Here is a 22,254-nt window from a genome sequence, read left to right on the forward strand (position 1 = left end):
GATATTTTTAAAATTATTTATACAAAACAATTGTTATTGTTTAAACAATTAATAAACAATTAGCGGCCAAATCTGCCAGTAGAACTTTTTATTTTACCATGTATATAAACTAACAAAAAAAGTTTTAGAAAAATATAAGCTTGTTTGAATTTTTCCGAAACAATGCATGTTTTCGTTCTAATTGCACTCCCCCAACTTCCCAGTTGGCAGGCTATTGCGGTCCAATACAGATGTAATTGCTATTTCGAGTAAGAACACATGCTGTTCCTGGATAGTTTTATCCATTTTTATCGACCTCATACCGTCCACTTTAATACTTCAAGTATGTAATCTACAATTTAAATCAAATCACTGTTTGGTTTTGCGGTTATTAGCGCAAGTACTTCAAAGTTCACTGAAGATAAACTGATAAATCCTAAAACGTTCGTTCTGAACGACTATTATAATCCATTTGGATTTTTAATTTAATTTTCAATTAAATACTTATACCAATTTCAACGTTTCTACTTGAATGTTGAAATTTTTTTAACTAAATGGTATACAGCCAACTCGTGGCAACTATCCCGATTTAGCTTAATTAATTAAAGCTTTGGGAGAAACTAAAAATTCAAAACTGCTAGTTCAGATGACTTAAGTGTTGTAAGTTCTAAACCTACTGGACGAGGAATATCAGGAATATTATACTTATGTTATTTAACAAATATATAATACTAGTGCAGTCACTGAAGGTTTTCACCTCCGATTTCGTTGAACCTCAATAGATTTTCATGAAAATTGGTGAGTAATTAGAGGATACCTCAAGGAATAAAGGTGACATGCTGCCAACTTGCGCTTTTATCCTGGGGGTTAATGTCACCCCTTCTCGAAGGTGAAAATTATTTGTTGTTCTGAAGCTATTTCCTTGTGGCATTTTTATGATTAATTATTTATATGGGAAATAAGCCACAATTAAAATGAAAAAAAAAAAATTTTATTAACGTTTCGACGCCCAAATCGGGTGCCGTTGTCAAAATACAAAATATTACTAAAATAAACTAAAGTGTTGTTGCTAAGCAAAAAAAATTCTTCTAATAATTTATTTAATCTCACTCATTTATATTGGCAATTCAGACATATATTATACATTTTAAAGTAGAAGACTTTAAAATGATATTGCCAATATTTATGAGTTGCGTTCCTGGGACGACTTACTGAAAGATAGTTCATTCGATTACATGAAATTAACCCCAACTCAAGAATATCCGTCATAAAAAATTATAGCATGTGATATGTCTTTAAAAAGACAACCAAATGCAACGACAGTAAAATTCTCGCGTTAGAGACTTCATAGTAAATCACAAGGGAAAACCAGGAAAAACCCTGTGATACTATCTCGACATCGTAAGTATTTGGTCTTACATTAATTTACTCTCAAAAATATATAATATATTATCTTCCCATATAAATAATTAATCGTGAAAATTATTTTATTAAAAATAATACCATGAGTCGATAGAGGGACAGATTATAAGCAAAATTTGTTTTATAAAGTTATTAAAATAAATCAACAATTTTTGAGTTATAAAAGACCAAAGATTTTATTTTTTCGTAAGAAAATGCATGTTTTAAATCGGTTTTTCACGTATAAATCAAAAACTACAAGCTTTTACAAAAAAGTTATTATTACTTAAATTGAAGATAATAAAAAATTAAATACATTGCTCACATAAAAAACTAAACTAATGTTAGTTCAAAGTGAGTTATTGGCAATTGAATGTGTATTTTTTTTTCGACGAGTACTCAAATCTAAGTATTCAAGCTTAAATAACGGGAAAACGATGCAATGTATAAAATATTCCTGCTAATCATTTGCCAAAGTACTTCGGAATACCTATCAAATGAGCTTCAGAACAAGGTAATAGCGTCAAAATTAAGCAAGTTATAATGAAAATAAAAGAACCGTTTCGAATTTTTTAGGAAAAAGTGAACAATAAAACATATGCCATTTCCACAAAAATTAAAATTTATAGTAGACCTTACAAAAACTTCTTTATATTAGCATAAGTAAAGTGTTCGATAATTTTTACCGGTTTAGAATGCATATTTTTTAAAAGAAGATATAATTTAAAAAAATCATAATTTTTAAAATTATTTTAATTCTCATATTCATTTGATAATAACTCCAAAAATACTCAATATACGTAAAAAATTATACATAACCAAATTTTAGTTTTTTCTATGCCAAATATTTTACCTGTTTTACTATTTCTATAGGTTAAAAAATAACCGAGATAGAAACGTTTAAATCTTAAATTTTGCTGTGGGAACCATGCAACTGGGGTCATTTAACCTTTTATTTTTAAAAAAGTAAGGGGTTTAAAAGATTAGGTTCAACGTGCCTAAATAGCACTTGGAATTAACTTTCAAACAGTTTTTAGATGAACCTGATATCATAAACACGAACGGAGTTATTAAAAAAAAAACAACAACATTTTTTGGAAAAATTTTTATAAGATAAATTTTGAAAAATTTTTGGAGCATAAATTTTAACGCTATCAACATGTTCGGGGGCTCATTTAATAGATATTTTTAAGTAATACTTTGACAAATGTTTAATAAGTTTATGTTATGAAGGACATCGTACACATCTTATGGAAAATATAATGTCACTCAAATTCAATAAAATTTATACGATTAGATTCGTTTTAATATAACGATCAATTCTTTTCATTGCGCCAACTCTTAATTATGATTAATTACGGCGCAAATTGCAATTAAAGTTTATCGAAATCACATTTTTGGAGTCCATAAAATGTTAGTTTACAATCATTATTGCTCTGAGTGCTATTCATAACAGCTTAAATCCCGCTGGGCCTAAGCGGATTAGTGAAACTAATCCGCTGATTTATGGAGTACCGAAAATCTGGGTATTTTAAAATATTTTTTCTCTCTCTAACTTATGTACCTACCCATTTGATTTCAGATTTATTTATATCAATTTCTGCTCTTATTTTTGAAAATAGAGAGTTGGCGCAATGATAAGATTTGATCGTTAATTTAAAACGAATTTATTGGTATAAATTTTATTGAATTTGAGTGACATTATATTTTCCATAAGATGTGTGCGATGTCCGTTATTTCAGTTAGAGTTTTTTACTCGCCGAAAAAAATATACATTCAATTACCTATAATTCACTTTTAGTTAACATTAAAAGGATTTTGTAGTAAGGGGTTCATTTAGTTTTTTATTAGCTTCAATTTTGATAATAATAACCCTTTTTGTAAAAACTTACACTTTTTGAGTTATTGATGAAAAATTGGTTAAAAACATGCATTTTTCTCAAGAAAAATTAAAATCTTTGATCTTTAATAACTCAAAATGTTTTGATTTATTTTAATAACTTTATATAACAAATTTTGCTTGAAATTTGTCCCTCTATCGAATTATGGGGTTATTTTTAATAAAATAATTTTCACCCTCGAGAAGGGGTGGCATCCACCCCCAGGGTAAAAGCACAAGTTGGCACCATGTCACCTTTGTTCCTTGAGATATTCTCTAACCACTCACCAATTTTCATGCAAATCGATGGAGGTTCAACGAAAACGGAGGTAATAGCTCATATCCACCTTCAGTGACTCCACTATACGCTGTGAGCTTCGCTGGTGTCGCTCCTGGCGGATTACTAATCAACTTTCACTGGTAATTTTTAAATTTATTATTTAATTGTTATCGCTTAATATTTACAACGCAAAAAAGTAATTAAATTATAATCGATTTTTTTAAGATTTTGCTAATCATTTTGACGTTCTATTGATAAAATATGAATTTCTTACTTCGGATACTTTCACAATTATCGTATAGATGGCGGTAAGATTAATATATTAATTTATAATTAGATATTACGGAACATTAAAAAAACTTAAATTCAGTATTTAAAACGTATTGTATATTTAAGGTAAAAATATATAACACAGCTTTGACAAACTAATACTTTTTATAATTAATGTTTTTAATTTTAATTTTAAATTAATCACTTTGACATTTATGTCAAATTTCCAGTAATCGTTTACAGACTTGTCACTACTGGCGCTCGAGAATTTGTAAATATCCCTTCTACGTACGAGCTCACAGCGTATACTGGAAAGATGCCCAGGTAATGGCTCAATCTACATTTGTTACGCAACCTAAAAAATACAATCCAAATATATGTAACTAGTGCCGTTTGTTAAGACTAAAGTGTCATTTACTAAAAGAATTTCTACGAATTCTAAACTCTAGATCTAGATTCTAGACTTTGTAACAAGATAATATGAAAATATAAGTGAAAACTACTTTGGTTTCAGAAATGGTACGCTCCCCCTAGTTGCTTTATAGACCAGGGCGCATCTATAAAAATATTAGTACATTTGGACGTTGAGAGGTGACTCAAATATTTTTGCAGAAATTGCTTGAAAATAACTCAAATAATAATATTTGAGTTATCCTCCCTCTCAAAAAGGTCCGGAACATTGTTTAAATAATCAAAATGTCAAAAAATGAAGGGAAAATTCAATTTTTTTCTTTGTTTTTTGATTATAACTTTAAAAGTATTCATTTCAAAAAAAGTTGTACTGACATAAAAGTTGCGTAATTAAATTTCCTACAATATAGAATTGGTTGAAAATTTAAAATAAGCCCTTGTTGCAAAATAGCAATAATTGCGAAAAAACCATACAAAAACAAGTATTCGCATTTTACGTTTTTCAACCATTTACGCTAAACTTAGGACCTTCATATTTCACCCAGAGAAACTTTATAATACAGTAAAACAATACTGTACATTTCATAAAGATCGGTTCAATAGATTTTGCAATCCAGCTTTCGCAAAAAAGTTCATTTTTTCAAAATGTTACAGGACTGAAAATAAAGCAGATAGCCAGTTGAAATTTTTTTGCATATAGAAGTGTACTGTACCTTTCATTTGCAATTTGCAAAATTAAGATCGATTAACTACCACAGCGTCAGGAATTTTTTTTAAATAAACATTAATTATTGGTGCTACGCGCAGGACAGCGGATAGTTTGCTCTCATTGGGCATTCCAATGACCTTTGATAATGATTGATACATTTTAATTTTTATTACATTTCGATATAAATAAATTTGTTTATTGCAAAATAAAAACACGTACTCTACTTTGAAATAACACTTTTTTTAGCAAAAACTTTCTTTGTTCATATATTTTAACTTAGAGAATAAAAGTTTATTATTTTTAAACATATGCAATTGTTTAAACAATATTTCACAAACAATAGTAAAATTAGTTTGATATTTGTGGAATTAAAATATTAAAATACAACAAAATATAGAGTAAGAAAATAATATATTGGATTAAGAGTGGAAGAAATTTTGGTGGAAATCAACTTGTGTGAATCGAACACCGCTGTCCTGCGCGTAGCACCAAATATTTAAAAAATTTCCTGACGCCGTAGTAATTAATCGATTTTACTGTACCTTTCATTTGCAATTTTGCAAATTGTAAATGAAAGGTACAGTACACTTTTATAAACAAAAAAAATTTAACTTGCTATCTGCTTTATTTTCAATCCTGCAACATTTTAAAAAAATGATTTTTTTGCGAAAGCTGGATTGCAAAATTTATTTTGCAAAATCTATTAAACCGATCTTAATGAAATTTACAGTGTTATTTTACTATATCATAAAGTTTTTCTGGGTAAAATATGAAGGTCCTAAGTTTAGCACAAATGGTTGAAAAATGTAAAATGCGAATACTTGTTTTTGTATGTTTTTTTTCGCAATTATTGCTATTTTGCAACAAGGGTGACTATTTTTTTAAATTTTTAACCAGTTCTTTATTGTAGGAAATTTAATTACGCAACTTTTATGTCAGTACAACTTTTCTCAGAAATGAATAGTTTTAAAGTTATAATCAAAAAACCAATAAAAAAATCGAATTTTTCCTTCATATTTTGATATTTTGATTATTTAAACAATGTTCCGGATCATTTTGAGTGGGAGCAGAACTCAAATATTATTATTTGAGTTATTTTCAAGCAATTTCTGCAAAAAAATTTGAGTCACCTCTCAACGTCCATCTCAAAACAGATGCGCCCTGGACTATTACTCTCAATGGAAATACAGTAGAACCCCGCAAATCCGAACCCGCTAATCCGAACGTTCGGAAAATCCGAACGAAAAGAAGGTGAAGAAAATTAAAAAATTCAAGACAAAAACTTAAAAACATGTTTATTATACAGACTATAACCACAACATTGAACAATGTAGGATTAGTAGGACTTTGACATATAAAATTTCTTAAAAATAAATACGTGCTTTATACGTAGTGCTTATAAAGGATAAACTTACTTCGGTTTTGTCGTAGTCAACTTGAGTCCAAAAACATTGTCCAAACTCTTGCGAGAACGTTTTGCGACTTAAAATCAACGACAATGCAAGCTTTGAATTACTAGTTAGGCTAACTTTCGGATAATCCGAACTTTTCGGAATCCGAACAGGCTGCCCTCCCAATTAGTTCGAATTTTCGGGGTTCTACTGTATTGATACAAAAGATTCGATCAAAAGAGGATTGTCTGTGCATATGTGTTATAGATTATGAGAAAGCATTCGATAACATAAATATTGTGTTCGATGTTAAGTCTTAAGGATTATCAAATTGGTTGTGCCGGCGAGAGAGTATAAAATGATCGAGTGTTGGAAAGAATGAATAAAGATAATTAACTCTTGACCTATTTTGGACACATCTTTAGAAACGATAAGTATCGTTTTCTGCAGTAGATTGTTGAAGGGAAGGTCGAAAGAGGACGAGGCATTGAACGAAGGAAGTTCTCTTACGTCGAAGATACGTAAAGAAGAAGAAATACTGTTGTAACGAATACACATACTTTATAGATATGATTTTTATAGATGTTTTAATTATCTTTCTTAATTTTTAAAAACATTTCATTATCATAACCTCACTTTTCTAGAGCTGGAATCAACAATCTCGGAATAGTAGTCTTCTGTGTAGCTTTCGGTACCATCCTAGGTACTATGGGATCAAAAGGTCATGTCATTAAAGAATTCTTTTCTACAGTATTTGAAATAATCATGAAAATGGTTAAGGGAATTTTATGGATAACGCCTGTCGGATTGTGCAGCATTATAGCAGGAAAAATATTATCAGTTGCGGATCTACAACTGGTAATGTCGCAGCTTGGGTACCTGATATCGACTGTTATTATAGGAGTATTAATCTATCAAATCATTGTGATACAATTAATTTATTGGTTGATTGTAAGAAAAAATCCATTTAAGTATTACGTAGGTTTGATGCAAGGTAAGAGTTCCCTATATAAACCGCTATAAATCAAACGCTAATATAATTTGATCGTTGGTTTTCCATTTTTCATTTTATGTACAAATAATTAAAATAAATCGTTAGAAAAGATTAGGTTCAATATAAGTGGGCGCAAAATAACTCTTCCACGTTAAAGTTGCCCTTTCAGCAAAGCCGTTCCAACAAAGCGCATTATGACCCTTATCCAATCCAGCTTTGGGAAGTTGCACATAACGTATTCCGTCGTCTCATCTTCACCTCGATATAATCTGCTATTCACCCTTTCAGTCTTCAGTCAGTCCGATCTTGTTTATGTGCCCCTTAAGGTGACAGTCTCCTGTCAAGGAGACCTACGATATTTATTCACAGATAATTCCTACTCATATCTAGTAGATCTTTGAATCTCTTCTTCGAAGGTTCATGCATAAAAGCCTTCAAATGTGTGATACCCGTTTGTTCATGCCAGTGGATACGTTTCATCCGTTCCACCAAGTCCGATATCGTCCTTTAGGAAGGTCAGGGCCGCGTTTAGGTCAATTGCCGCCCTAGGCAATTCTCTAGTAGCCGCCCTTCAAACATGTACCATTTTTGCGAAAAAAAATGCAAGCAGAATTTTTTATTTAGGGAGCGTTCAAGTATTATGTAACGCGATTTTTGAAGATTTTTGACCCCCCCTCCCACCCGCTACGTAACGCAATTTTTGAAGATTTTTCACCCCACCTAACCTGCGTTACGTAATACTTGAACGGTCCCTTAAATAAGAAATATATTGTTTGGAAATGTATTAAAATGAGGAACATAGAATTTATAAAAAATAATATTTTACACAAGTGAGAAGAACAAAAATCACACTGATCACAGTATGGTATGAATTCACTTTTGACCGGTGAAAATAAACACAGAATGTTTTACATAAAAATGAAAAATTGTGATTATGTATAATTTGCAATTTGCACTAGCATAAGATAGGAATGTGTTGCGATAGCAGTAGCCGTTATTTTTTAACTGTTATTTCACTGAAGCTATTTCACACTGTTACATCATTTTAATAATAACTGAAATATTCAGGTAGCTGACTACTTTTTTAATTATTGTAGACCTATAGCAAGAAAACCTACTCGTGTCCTGTCTAGAGTTCACGTCCGTTTTTTTAATTATTAACAATTTAATTTGTATGTAATTTCTACATACATTACATATATGCAATTTTATTATAAATGTATTAATTAATAAAGGGTCTACTTTGTTTAAACATTTCTTGAAAAAATTATTTTTTTCCAAATACCTATTTTCTTAATCATATCATTATAGTATGGTATAACTAGATCCAAACCCAGACATCCAAAGTGAAAGTTATCCTCCAACACCAAATTGTTCTATATGGTCTACATAATGTTCAGAAAAAAGTCACACCATTTTGAGCGTCGGGTTTGGGGGGAGAGGGGGGAGAAATCGGTAAATTCGTAGTTTTTTAAGATTTTCGTCAATATTTCTAAAACTATGCGATTTAGCATGAACAACCTTCTATACAAAAATGTTCTACATTAAATTTGAAACAAAAAAGGTCCTCTGCATAATCCGTCTAAAATGAACGGTTCCAAAGTTATGGAGGTAGTATAGTATAATTGGTCCAAAAAAGGCCTAACCCAGACATTAAAAGTAAAAGTTTTCCTCCAACACCAAATTGTTCTATATGGTCCAGATATTATTCAGTAAAAAGTTACACCATTTTGAGCGTCCAGTTTGGGGGGTAAATAGGGGGGAAATCGGTAAATTAGTAGTTTTTTATGTTTTTCGCCAATATTTCTAAAAATATGCTTTAATGTTCTATAGAAAAATGTTCTACATTAAATTTAAAACAAAAAAGTTCCTATACATAATTGTTATAAAATCAACGATTCCACAGTTACGGAGGGTGAAAAGTGGAGGTTTTCGATACTTTTTATATTTCTTGAGCAATTTATAATATTTTTACTGATTGAAAGAAATTTTCTTTAACAGGATTTGCTATTTCAGTGGCCGATGGTATGTTAGTGATAAGCCCTTGAAGAAACGTCAACCTCACCACCCAAAATCATCTTCAATTGCCCAAGTAATATAAAAGGTATCGAAAACCTCCACATTTCACCCTCCGTAACTCTGGAACCGTTGATTTTATAACAATTAAGGATAGGACCATTTTTGTTTTAAATTTTATGTAGAACGTTTTTGTATATAACATTGTTTACGCTTAAACATAGTTTTAGAAATATTGACGAAACACGTAAAAAATAACTAATTTACCGGCTTCTCCCCCATCTCCCCCCCCCCAAACCGGACGCTCAAAATGGTGTAACTTTTTACTGAACAATACGTGGATCATATAGAACAATTTGGTGTTGGAGGAAAACTTTTACTTTGGATGTCTAGGTTAGGCCTTTTTTTGGACCAATTATACTATACTACCTCCGTAACTTTGGAATCGTTCATTTTAGAAGGATTATGTATAGGGGCATTTTTTATTTCAAATTTATTGTAGAACATTTTTGTATAAAAGGTTGTTCATGCTAAACCTCATAGTTTTAGAAATATTGACGAAAAACGTAAAAAACTACGAATTTACCGACTTCTCCCCCCTCTCCCACCCAAACCCGACGCTCAAAAAGGTGTGACTTTTTTCTGAACATTATTTATTTTTATTTAGCGTATGGCTTAAGTATATCAGAATATATTTAGATTTATGCATTATACGATGCATCACAAACAGATGTCCAATTTTTTTATATATTCGATTGACCCTTCGGTTGCCATTACAAAGTCTATAGGGTCGCCTGTGTATGCTCTGCGTGGGCAGTCCTGAACAATGTGACTGATCGTCTGTCTTGCAGCGCCGCAGTCACAAGAAGGCGAGGGGAGTTTACCCCATCTGTGGAGGGAGTCGGCGCATGTTCCACAGTTTGTTCGAATTCGATTAAGGGCTGCCCAAATCTTACGGGGACGTTCAAATTCGCCAGGTTTCCCTATGATGTCCGGTAGACTATGGTAATGCGGATCTGTCCTACTTTCCCAATCTTCTCTCCATCGGGTATTTAAGTCAAAGTTGGATTGCTGCAGCGCTTGAGCAGATTGTAGAGGGGGTAACCTGGATCGGAGACGGTTTCCAAGAATATCGGGGATGTCGTTGTGGACTAGAAGCTGGCGACTGTCCATTATTTTGTTATATTCTTTAACCAATGCATGTTCGCGGCGTAGGTTGGGTGGTGTTATATTACTAAGGGTAGGTAGCCACATTGTAGGGGTGGGCTTAATTGTGCCTGTTATCATACGCATAGTACGGTTTAGTTGGGTGTCGACCAGGTGGGCATGCCTGCTATTTAGCCACACTGGAGCACAGTATTCTGCCACCGGATATATCAGGCCAAGAGCAGAGGATCTTAATGTTGATGCTGTGGACCCCCATGTAGTGCCGCATAGTTTCTGTATTATATTGTTGCGTGTTTTCAATTTTGCTGCTGTTTTCGTCAGGTGTTCTCTGAATGTGAGCGTTCTGTCTAGAGTAACCCCAAGGTACTTCGGGTATTTATTGTGTTTTAACAGCTTGTTATTAAAATACACTCGCAATTCTCTGTTTGCCAACTTGTTGTTTAGATGAAAAGCTGATACTTCAGTTTTTGTAGTACTTGGCTGTAGTCTCCATTTCTTAAGGTATTCGCTGAGGATGGATAAGTCATTCGTGAGAGTGATTTTTGTAGTTTCTAAAGATTGGTGGCTTGTTGCAAGGGTCCAGTCGTCAGCATATCCAACCGAGATTCGGTTTCAGGCATGTCAGCAATATAGAGGCTGAAAAGTAAAGGGGCAAGGACAGAACCCTGTGGAAGACCATTGTTAAGTTTCATCTGTCTACTCGTCTCCTTTCCCATTATAACCTGGAAGGCTCTGTTGGTCAGCATGTTGTCAATGAGGTTAATTATCTTTCTGCAGGGGATAATGCGGGCCAGTTTATATATTAATCCCTGTCTCCAAACAGTATCATATGCTGCTGTTAGATCTATAAATACTGTTGCTGTGTTTTGTTTCTTTTGAAAACTAGCTTCTATAAAAGTTGTTAATGACAGCACTTGGTCCGTACAGCTTCGATGAGGGCGGAAGCCAGCTTGTTCAATGGGGACATTTTCTAGTATCCTGTGACTAATTCTGTTGAGGAGAAGCTTTTCTAATAGTTTATATACCATGCTGAGTAGAGCTATGGGGCGGTAGTTTTCTGGCTTATCGTTTGATTTGCCCGGTTTCGGAATTGCAATTATTTTTGTTCGCTTAAGTGAGAAAGGAATGTTACCTGACTGAAGTATATCATTAAAGAACATTGCAAGCCACTGTTTCGTGTATGCACCACTGTATATCAAGAACTCTGGATGGATACCATCAAAGCCAGGTGCTTTACCTGATTTCATTTCTTTCAGCGCATGTGTGATTTCAGAAATAAGTATTCTTGCCGAATATTCGGAGTTCGTTCTGTTCATTTGTTTTAATGCCCTTAAGTCTCTTTTCACGTTGGTAGTATGTGTTCGATCTCGTGGAGCTCTGGATAGAGATACTATATGGGAGGCAACCTTGTTAGGAGACATTTTAGACTCTCTGGATTCCAGCTGGTTAGCTCCTCCAATTTTCCGCAACAAGGACCATGCCTGCCGGCTTGATTTTTTGAAGTCAAGGTTTTCGACAGTCTTTATCCATTTTTGGCGTCTAGCTGTATCGATGTTGTGTAAAAGCTCATCGGCTATTTCTCGGTCACCACTTTCGAGAAACTTCGTGTATAAGTCTTCACATGTTTCAGTCCATCCAGGCACATATTCTTTGCGATACCCCCTAGGGATGGTTTTCTTGGCAGTGCTTATTACTGCGCCCACAAACCTCTCATAATGTTTGCTGGTTGGAGGGACCCAGCTCAAGGTCCGGTCTAGTTGTTCAGAGAACTTCTTCCAGTTTGCTTTTCTAAGATTCCACCTGGGTCGAGGATATGATCTAATTATTGGAATTGATATTCCGATGGTGATAAGCACCGGACGATGTTGAGTATGTGGGAAGTCTGCAAGGACACTTCTCGCAGTTGTTAGTGGTCTGTCATTGGTATCTTTTGAGACAAAACATAGGTCTGGGTTATATTCTTTTCTCCATGCAGCTGATTTAAATGTTCCTCTGTCTTTTGTTCTGAACATTATATGGACGATATAGAACAATTTGGTGTTGGAGGATAACTTTCACTTTGGATGTCTGGGTTATGTCATTTTTTTAATCAATTCTATCATACTATTAATGATCATAGAAAAAGTTAAAGTACCTATATTTTAATAAATAAATTATTTTTACTAAATAATAATTTATTGAACATAATTTATTCATTAAAATATACCTTAACTTTTTCTATGATTAATAATGATAGTATCATTACAAAAAATGGATTTTTGAGAAAATATTATTTTTTCAAAAATTGTTTAAAAAATTAGACAATTTATAATTATTAAATGTCTAGACAAACGACATATTTGTCTAATTTACACAAAAGTACATACAAATTAAACGAAGAAATATCAAAATTCATTGAGTAGATCCCAAGATATAGAAAATGGTAGTAGTTTTAAGTTGCTTTTTTAGTTTTTGAACTCGTGCATTTTTCGCCTCCCGCCAGGTAGCTGACAACTGTTTTAATTGTTGACCTATAGGATGAAAACCTACATGTTTCCTGCCTAGAGTTCGCGTTCGTTTGAACTACATTTTTAAAAATTCGAGTAAAATATCATCTTTCCGAATACCTATGTAAGAAGATGTTTTGTAAATGTTTATAAACTAGTATTTTTTACTATATTAGACAATTTTTTATCTTTTCTTAATACATTTTGATAGGATCACTTTTCTACTTTCATTTGGCATACGCAGGATTGTCCTATCTTCATTATTTTCTGTCATTTGTTATTGCAAAACAAAGGTCTCTGGGATAAACAAATAGAATACATAACTTTTAAACTAATTAATGGATCGGTCTCAAATTTTGGGAGTTTGTTATGTACCCCAATACCCAACTTTGAGTAAAGCGAAACACTACAGTTCTAAGTTAGTTTTAGGAAAAGTTATTAATAAATAACGATTTTCAGTTATTTTGCAGTTTACGAAGCAACAAATTAACTTTTTGATTTTCAAAAATCGTCATTGTGAAGGTTTTTCAATGTTCTAAAAAAATACATTTTGTAATTTTATGTCAACTATTTAGCTTTTTAATTGAGTGCAAAAAATGGAAAAAATCGCATTGATTGCACCAAATTGTTAATAATTAAAAAACACGATCTCTAGGCAGGAAACATGAAGGTTTTCATCCTATAGGTCAAATCCACAATAACTAAAAAAGTAGTCAGCTACCTTGATATTAATTTCATTGTTCCGAACATGGTCTCTTTCTTGCTTATTTCCCTGGCTGGAGTATTATATCAGTGCGATGACACGAATGTTATCTCCTTGTAATAATACAGTTTGAAAATCCCAACTCTAACTCGATTTCCTACTGGTAATCTTTAGTTTCTGCAATATGTGCAATATTGATGTTTTCAGTCAATTCACCGTATTTGCGGAGCTTCTGGCGGCCCAATAATCACTAAATTTAAGACTTCCGTTCTTTTTGGATGAACAGTGTTAGGTTTAAGATAACAGAATGCTATGTTTGTTTTATTTTTGATATGAATGCAATTTCCTTTATTTAGAAACGAACGCCCACTTCTATTTCATTGATGGATGAATGATGAATATACATAGGTATTTGTTATTTGATTTTAATTTTTAAATACAAATATTTTTTTGTACAGTATTTTTGCCGCCCCAGGGGCGTCATCTGATAGGCCCCCTCCCCTGAAACTGAAAATGACTGAAATTTACAAAAAATACTTTCAGTTTTCATTATTACATCATATAATATAATGTATTGTATATTATATAATGCTTGCCCCCCCCCCAATCAAAATTTCAAGCCCCTGTGCCGCCCTCTCACAATTTGTCGCCCTAGGCAGCTGCCTATATTGCCTAATGGATAAAGCAGCCCTGAGGAAGGTACGAAAGGTTCTGGTCCTATGAATGTTTCTTTTACTCCTCCCATGCCAATTAGGTACATTTTTGTTTCGTAATCTTCAATATCAAATGTCCAGACACCCAGAGTAAACTTACTTTGTTACTTTTTCCGATCCAAATCAGGTTTTGAAGACAGTTCCAAACTAACTTAGTCAATCTGCTATAATTTTTATAGTTTTGTCCCCGCAAATCCACGCAGATGTTCCTGTAGGCACATCTCTATAGTATAAATTTCCGCTTGTAAGATAGTGGGGTGATTACCAAGACTTTCACTAAGGATTAGCTTTGATTTCCCTCCGTATATTACACATCCAACTCTTTTATCAGTTTTAGGCATTGATCTGCTATTATGAGATTCATTTAATTCAACCTCCTTTCGTCCTTTTATGTAAAGAGGATGGTAAATGGCCTTTCGAAATTATATTTAAATTGCAGTGCATCTGGTATCATTTCCAACTATGGATGGTTTTTTATCTCTCCAGATTTGATCACTGTACGCTTTCACTCTGCTTCCCGGAATCTTATCCGCCTTCTGCATGCTCCTACCTTTGTCTCCTTCTCCATTCAAACATATAATCGAGGCATATAATATTATCATAATACGATTTTTTCCATTTCATAGACTTCAAAATAGATCAAAGTTTTTTATAGGTAATATATAATTTCAAGTAAATGAGTCCTTTAGTTCTTAGTACATTCAAAAATTGGAAGGAACATGTTCAACCCCCAAAAATATATAAGGTTTTGGGAGGTCTTTTTTGGAGGGTTTAAACGTGTCTCGCCCAATCTTTGAATATCCTAAATGATTCAGTTACTTCAAATTATATGACCTATAAAAAATCTTGATTTGAGCTATTTTGAAATCTATAAAATGGGGAAAATCCCCAAAAACCTCTGAAAAATAAGTTTTTTGGTATTTTTAAAGTGGCGCAGCTTACGCAAAAATCTGAAAATATTAGAAATATAGTTATAAACTACACAAAATAAAACAAAATTATACCTGCAACCATCTCCAGAAAAAGTTATACGTTTTTTCCGAAAAAAATGCATTTTAAGGTTATGTACACTCAAACTATGGGTCTATAAAAAATAGACATGTTTTATAAAAGCCTGAACTATGCCTGTGAATTTTTTGAAATTTTTAAATTGATTGCAACCCAACTAAAAAAAAAACAATAAAAGCGAAAAAAATAGATCTTATGGGTAGGGGGACGAGGGTGGCGGGATAAAGTTGCTTTGTTATATTGTTTAATCACATAAAAGTAACAATATAGTTTTTGATAAAATACACAAAAAAAATTAGACCTGCAGCCGTCTCACAAAAAGAATTATAGGCTTTCTTCGAAAAAAAAAATCATTTTGATGTACACTTTCAACCAAGAACGGGTCTATTACGCCAGTCAATGGGAGCAAGAATAGGAGATTACCTCCGAATTCTATCCTACTGCATGGATTTTAATGAAATTTTGGGCCTAGCCTCTACTTATCTCCTAATTCAAAGTCTACCCTACTTCGATGTGTGCTTTTATCTTGGGGGTGGTTATCACCCCTTCTCAAGGGTGGAAAATTTTTTGGTATAAATTATCGCGGAATTCGCTAGAGAACCTAATTCTACGCCAAAACTGTTTTATATATTTTTTTGACAACTCGACACTTTTTGAGTTATTCTTGGTTGAAAATTGGCCATTTTCATTGAAACATAATACCTTTTCGAACGGTTTTTTGCGAATACCTTAAAAAGTATGCATCTAACTGAAAAAACTATATTCAACATTTTTGTAAGTTATAAAAAAACAAAGAGACTTGCCTTCACAACTCTTCTAGTTATAATACAAAAAGAGATATGGTAGGTGAAATTAGTTTGTTTTTTGGTACATTCTCAAATTGGTGTATTCAACTTGAAATAACAGAAACACTAGATTTTAGATGTATAATGCTACCAATACCTTTTGTAGTGCTTGAAAAGACCTTTAAAATGAGCTATACTAAAGGTCCATTACATTAAAACTAAGCAAGATATGCTGCAAACAAAATTGATAACTAATGTATTTTAAGAAAAAAATGAGAAGTAATTTTAACCTCCATCCACCAAAATGTAAATGCATCGTTTTCCTTCTACAATACCTTTTACTCTAGTGTTATTTCTATGTTCAGAAAGTTAGACGGGTTTAAAATGAATGGTTTTTGAAAAAAAAGATCAAATTATAGAAAGCATTTTTAAATTTTCTTAAAAATCTTCCTTTTTATCATGAAACTTGAAAATGAGAAGATATACAGTAATGAAAAATAAAAGGAAATTGTATCTGAAAAAACCCCACATTTTTGTGTGGTATCCTTTTTTTCGTATCTCTTATTATTTTCGAGTTACATGGAGAAAAAGGAAGATTTTTAAGAAAATTTAAAAATGCGCTCTATAATTTGATCTTATTTTTTCAAAAACCATTCATTTTCAACCAGTCTAACTTTTTGAACATATAAATAGCACTATAATAAAATGTATTGTAGAAGGAAAACGATGTATTTAAATTCTGATGGATGAGGGGTTAAATATACTTCTCATTTCTTCTTAAAATACATTGGTCATCAACTTTTTTGCTCAACTTTTCTACAGAATATCTCGCTTAGTTTGAATATAATCGACATTTGGTATTGCTCATTTTAAAGGTCTTTTCAAGCACTATAAAAGTTGTAAGTATAATTATACACCTAAAATCGACCGTTTCTCTGGTATTTCAAATTGAATACACCGATTTGATCATGCACAAAAAAAACAAACTCTTCTTACCTACCATATTCCTCTTTCTATTTTAACTAGAAGATTTATAAAGGAAAGAGTCTCTTTGTTTTTTATTACCTACAGAAATATTTTATATAGTTTTTTTGTTAGATGCATAGTTTTTAAGGTATTTTCGAAAATCCGTCCGAAAATGTGTCATTTTCAATGAAAACGGCCAATTTTCAACCACGAATAACTCAAAAAGTATTGAGTTTTTAAACAATAATTATAGAACTGTTTTTGCTTAAAATTAGATTCTCTAGCCTCTTCCGTGGCTATTTTAACCAAAACATTTTTCACTTCTGAGAAGGGGGTGGGAACCACCCCCAAGATAAAAGCGCACATCGGCATAGGGTAGACTTTGTTTCATGGGCTATTCCCTTCTTACTATGAAAATATCAAGTAAAGCGATGTAGTAGGATGGAATTCGGAGCCAAGTACCCTCATTGACTGCCCTATATAAAAAAATGCACACTTTTTATGAAAGCTTCCACCATGAGTGTGAATTTTTTAAAATTTTGAAACTAATTGCATACCACCTAAAACAACAAAAAAAATATGTTTTTAGTAGGGGGGGGGAGGGTGAAAATTGCGCTGAGTCTTATTTTAGTCACGTAGAAAGTAAAAAAAAGGAAATGAATATTGGGAGTAAATTTTTGTAAAATGCATAGCTGCCCAGCAACAAAAAGGAGAAAAAAACAATTTTTAAAATGTTTTTCACATACTGTTTAATAAAAAATTTAGCCCACCTTTTGAAGTGTCTGCATAGTGAAATTATCATTTCTAATTATATTTAGTTCGAAGCGATTAAAGCAAAAAATAGAGTCATATATGATTTACATAACACAAAACAGATACCGCCAGGTCTAGTTGTGTTAATTTGAAACTGTCCTTTGACTGACTTGTATTTGAGTAATGATAAAATCGTAACAATATTTTTTAGGAACAGTAACTGCTTTTGCAGCCGCTTCTACTTCAGCCGCCTTACCAATAAATATGGACTTAATGGACAAAGAACTTAACATAGATCCCAGAATTACGCGCTTCGTAATGCCAATTGGCTGCAACACAAATTTGGATGGAACCGCTATGTTTTTGGCCATATCAACTATATTTATTGCCCAGATGTCAGGTTTTCCTTTGCCAGTAGGAACTCTCTTAAGCATTTGGTAGGTATGTTTAGTTCTATTAAGCTAATTTTCACTTTTAATCGATGTGCAAACAAACGAATTGTTCAGAACACGAGGCGACGTAAGCAGTGGAAATACGACGTGGAGTGAGACAAGGTTGTATTTTATCACCTCTACTTTTTAATATCTATACTCCGAATTTATTTTCAAAGAAGCCTTAGATGAAGATGCAGGCAATAAAATCAACGGAATTAATGTCAACAATCTCAGATACGCGGATGACACGTACTGATTGCTTCCAATGAAAAAGAGTTGCAACGACTTGTAAACAGGGTAACTTAAACATGTGATACTTCTAAGACAAAACTTATGGTTCTCAACAAAACTGAGTTAGGTACAACCAATGATCATAAGAGTGTATGGGATAAAGAAAAGAGTCCACAATATCACCTATTGGGGCGCCAACGATAACGATAACTGGGATATAAACAAAGAAATAAGAATAAGTGTTACATAAAAACTTAAAATCAGATTAATCTGCAGTATGACATGGAAAGCTGGACCCTTAGAGAGGCACTGATGAAAAAATTGGAGGCCTTTGATATGTGGATCTATCGATGAATATTGCAGATAAATTGTGTTAATTGAAAAATAAATGAAATAGCTTTGCATCAAATGAAAAAGAACACAGAAATAACAAAAATAATCAAAATTTGAAAGTTGCAATATTTCGGCCATGTAATGAGACATCCAGAGAGGTATAAATTTCTACACCTCATTCTTCTTCTTTACGTGCCATCTCCGCGACGAAGGTTGGCAACCATCATTGCTATTCTCACTTTCGACACTACAGCCCGAAAGAGTTCAGTTGAGCTGCATCCAAACCATTCTCTGAGATTTCTCAGCCAGGACATTTTTCTCCTACCTATGCTGCGCCTTCTACACCTCATAATACAGGGCAAAATCGCCGGAAGAAGTAGCCCAGGCTGAACAAGAACATCGTGGCTCCGAAATCGCCAAAACTGGTATCAAAAGACCACCGCTAATCTGTTTCGAGCTACCGTAAACAAAGTTATTATTGCCAATATGATCGCCAAAGTTCGATAATCGGACAGGATACTGAAAGAAGAAGAATTTAATTTTAGAGGAGCAAGTTTAAATATACATATATTGTATAACGCATAACAGAAATACATGTGATTTACATACTTTACAGGGTTGGGATAAAGTATGGAACCAAAGTAAATATTTTTGAAACGAAAAAGACGATAGTAGTGTAGGAAACAGAGGTTGAACCTTGCAAAATGGACACTAGTCCGGTTTTATTTTTTTTCTGTTATATCAAGGGGTGCTTATTATAAGACTACCTTTTTCTGAAAAAATTTCGCCCCGGAACCCCCATTTTCACCCCTTTAAAGGGGGTAATTTGTGGTTTTTGCGGAACGTAGCCCTTCCTGTACCTTTTACAAAAAATTTTTTTTATAGAAGTATGAAGAGGACTATATTTTCTACGATTTACTTCCCGACAGTATATGTCTATCATCCACCGTTTAGCGGGGGTGGAGCCCCAAACTTGACAAGTTTTTAAAAAAGATGTTTTTAAAATATATATATTTTTCCCTAACTGTAACGGAAATTAAGAAGAAATTCTGCGACAATTATTCACAAATAAGTAACTGATTTTTTGATATAGGTTTGACTTAAGGGTAATTGCCCTATTTTTAATTACAGGGTGTTACATTTTAAAAAAACCCCTTTTTATACCATCTGAACCGTCTATGCTAGAGTAAAAAGACTTTCAGAGATTACCCATGTACTGGTGATATTTACAAATTTGTATAACGCATCCCCATTTTTTCCCCGGAACCACCCCAAAAAAAAGAAAAATTAATAAATAAAGTGATTTTCTTGGAATCCTTCACACACAATGCCCTTTATTAATATGCTTCATATATCATTTTGTGCACGTTATTATTACCCATGCATAGACACCAAAAGCGATTTCCTAGTGTAGCAGTTTGGTAGTAGTGTAGTGTTACCCTGTAGCAAAAAAAAATAAATAAAATGGGAGGTTCAAATTTTTTTTTGTTTCTTGCTTTTTGATCCATATGGACATATGCTTCATCAATAGTGCTTTTCAGAAATATATATGGTTATTGCAACATCCCTGCGGAAACCACCCCTATCCTTGAAAATATACTTCAGAAACTACCCCTATCCCTTGGCGAGCATGTTTTTACGATTTTCTCATTACCTATGCATTCTTTTTAAACAAAACTTATACAAGGTTAAAGTTAAAAACTCTAAAATTAGGTTCTATTCATTTTTTTCGTATAAGCAACCGTGACTGAGAAGTGGCGCCGTAAACCTCATATATGCTTTGGCGGGCTCCAGTTTTTGTTTTTTTTCGTCACCTGTTCGTTTTATTAATAAAGTAATTATGTAAAATAAAACAACACAGTGTAACCTACAAATTATGACCTATGCACATTTTACATTCTTTGCGCCCCAAAGCCACAGTGGTGGCCCAAAATCAATTTTTACATCTTTTCGCCACCTACACGCATTTTATTGCATTAATGCTACCTTAATAGCACAATATTCACCCTTAAGTGGTCGCTAAGCAGTGGCGGATCCAGGGAAGGGTGATCGGGGCGATCATCCCCCCCTCTCAAACCAAGTGATATTCTATTTAAAGATTATGAAACTATTCATTTATTTTTATTGAAATACTTATATTATATTATTATTTTTAAAAGAATGGCGTACTTTTTATGCTTTAGCGACAGTGGCGGAACCAGCATCGTTAAGAGGGGGGTGCCAATTGGCTAAATTTTTATAAAAATAAATGAATATTTTTATAATCTTTAAATATAATATCACTCGGTTTAAGAGGGGGGGTGATCGCCCCATCACCCCTCCCTGGATCCGCCACTGCTTATTGACCACTTAAGGGTGAATATTGTGCTATTAAAGTAGCATTATTGCAATAAAATGCGTGTAGGTGGCGAAAATATGCAAAAATTGATTTTGGGCCACCACTGTGGCTATGGGGCGCAAAGAATGTAAAATGTGCATAGGTCATAATTTGTAGGTTACACTGTGTTGTTTTATTTTACATAAGTACTTTATCAGTAAAACGAACAGATGACGAAATAAAAAACAAAAACTGGAGCCCGCCAAAGCATATATGAGGTTTACGGCGCCACTGTGCCGTAACGATTGCTTATACGAAAAAAATGAATAGGACCTAATTTTTAGAGTAAATAGTGGTCTTTAACCTTGTATAAGTTTTGTTTCAAAAGAATGCATAAGTAATGAGAAAATCGTAAAAACATGCTCGCCAAGGGCTAGGGGTAGTTTCTGCAGTATATTTTCAAGGATAGGGGTGGTTTCAGCAGTGATGTTGCAATAACCATATATATTTTTGAAAAGCAATATTGATGAAGCATATGACCATATGGATCAAAAAGCAAAAAACAAAAAAAAATTCAACCCCCCATTTTATTAATTTTTTTTTTGGCTACAGGGGTTGCACTAGGAAATCGCTTTTGGTGTCCATGCATGGGTAATAATAACGTGCACAAAATGATATACGAAGCATATTAATAAAGGGTATTGTGTGTGAATGATTCCAAGAAAATCAATTTATTTATTAATTCTTATTTTTTTTGGGGTGGTTCCGGGGAAAAAATGGGGGTGCATTATACAAATTTGTAAATAGCACCAGTGCATGGGTAATCGCTGAAAGTTTTTTTACTCTAGCATAAACGGTGCAGATGGTATAAAAAGGGTTTTTTTAAAATGTAACACCCTGTAATTAAAAAAAGGGCTATTACCCTTAAGTGAAACCTATACCAAAAAATCAATCAATTATTTGTGAATAATTGCCGCAGGATTTCTTCTTAATTTCCGTTACAGTTAGGAAAAAATATATTTTTTTTA

The 22,254-nt window shown here is 33.0% G+C and overlaps 1 protein-coding gene across 1 annotated transcript in view; it reads left to right on the forward strand.

Moving 5' to 3' along the window:
* Nucleotides 1-22,254, forward strand: part of LOC114333239 (excitatory amino acid transporter 2) — a 48,349-nt gene that overhangs the window by 20,356 nt on the left and 5,739 nt on the right. Inside the window, exons 5-6 of the mRNA XM_028283098.2 lie at nt 6,965-7,314; nt 18,123-18,348. Of these exons, the coding sequence (XP_028138899.1) occupies nt 6,965-7,314; nt 18,123-18,348 (576 nt within the window). The remainder of the gene's footprint in view (nt 1-6,964; nt 7,315-18,122; nt 18,349-22,254) is intronic.

This window comes from Diabrotica virgifera, chromosome 7 (genome assembly GCF_917563875.1).
Source record: "Diabrotica virgifera virgifera chromosome 7, PGI_DIABVI_V3a".
Taxonomy (NCBI): Eukaryota; Metazoa; Arthropoda; class Insecta; order Coleoptera; family Chrysomelidae; genus Diabrotica; species Diabrotica virgifera.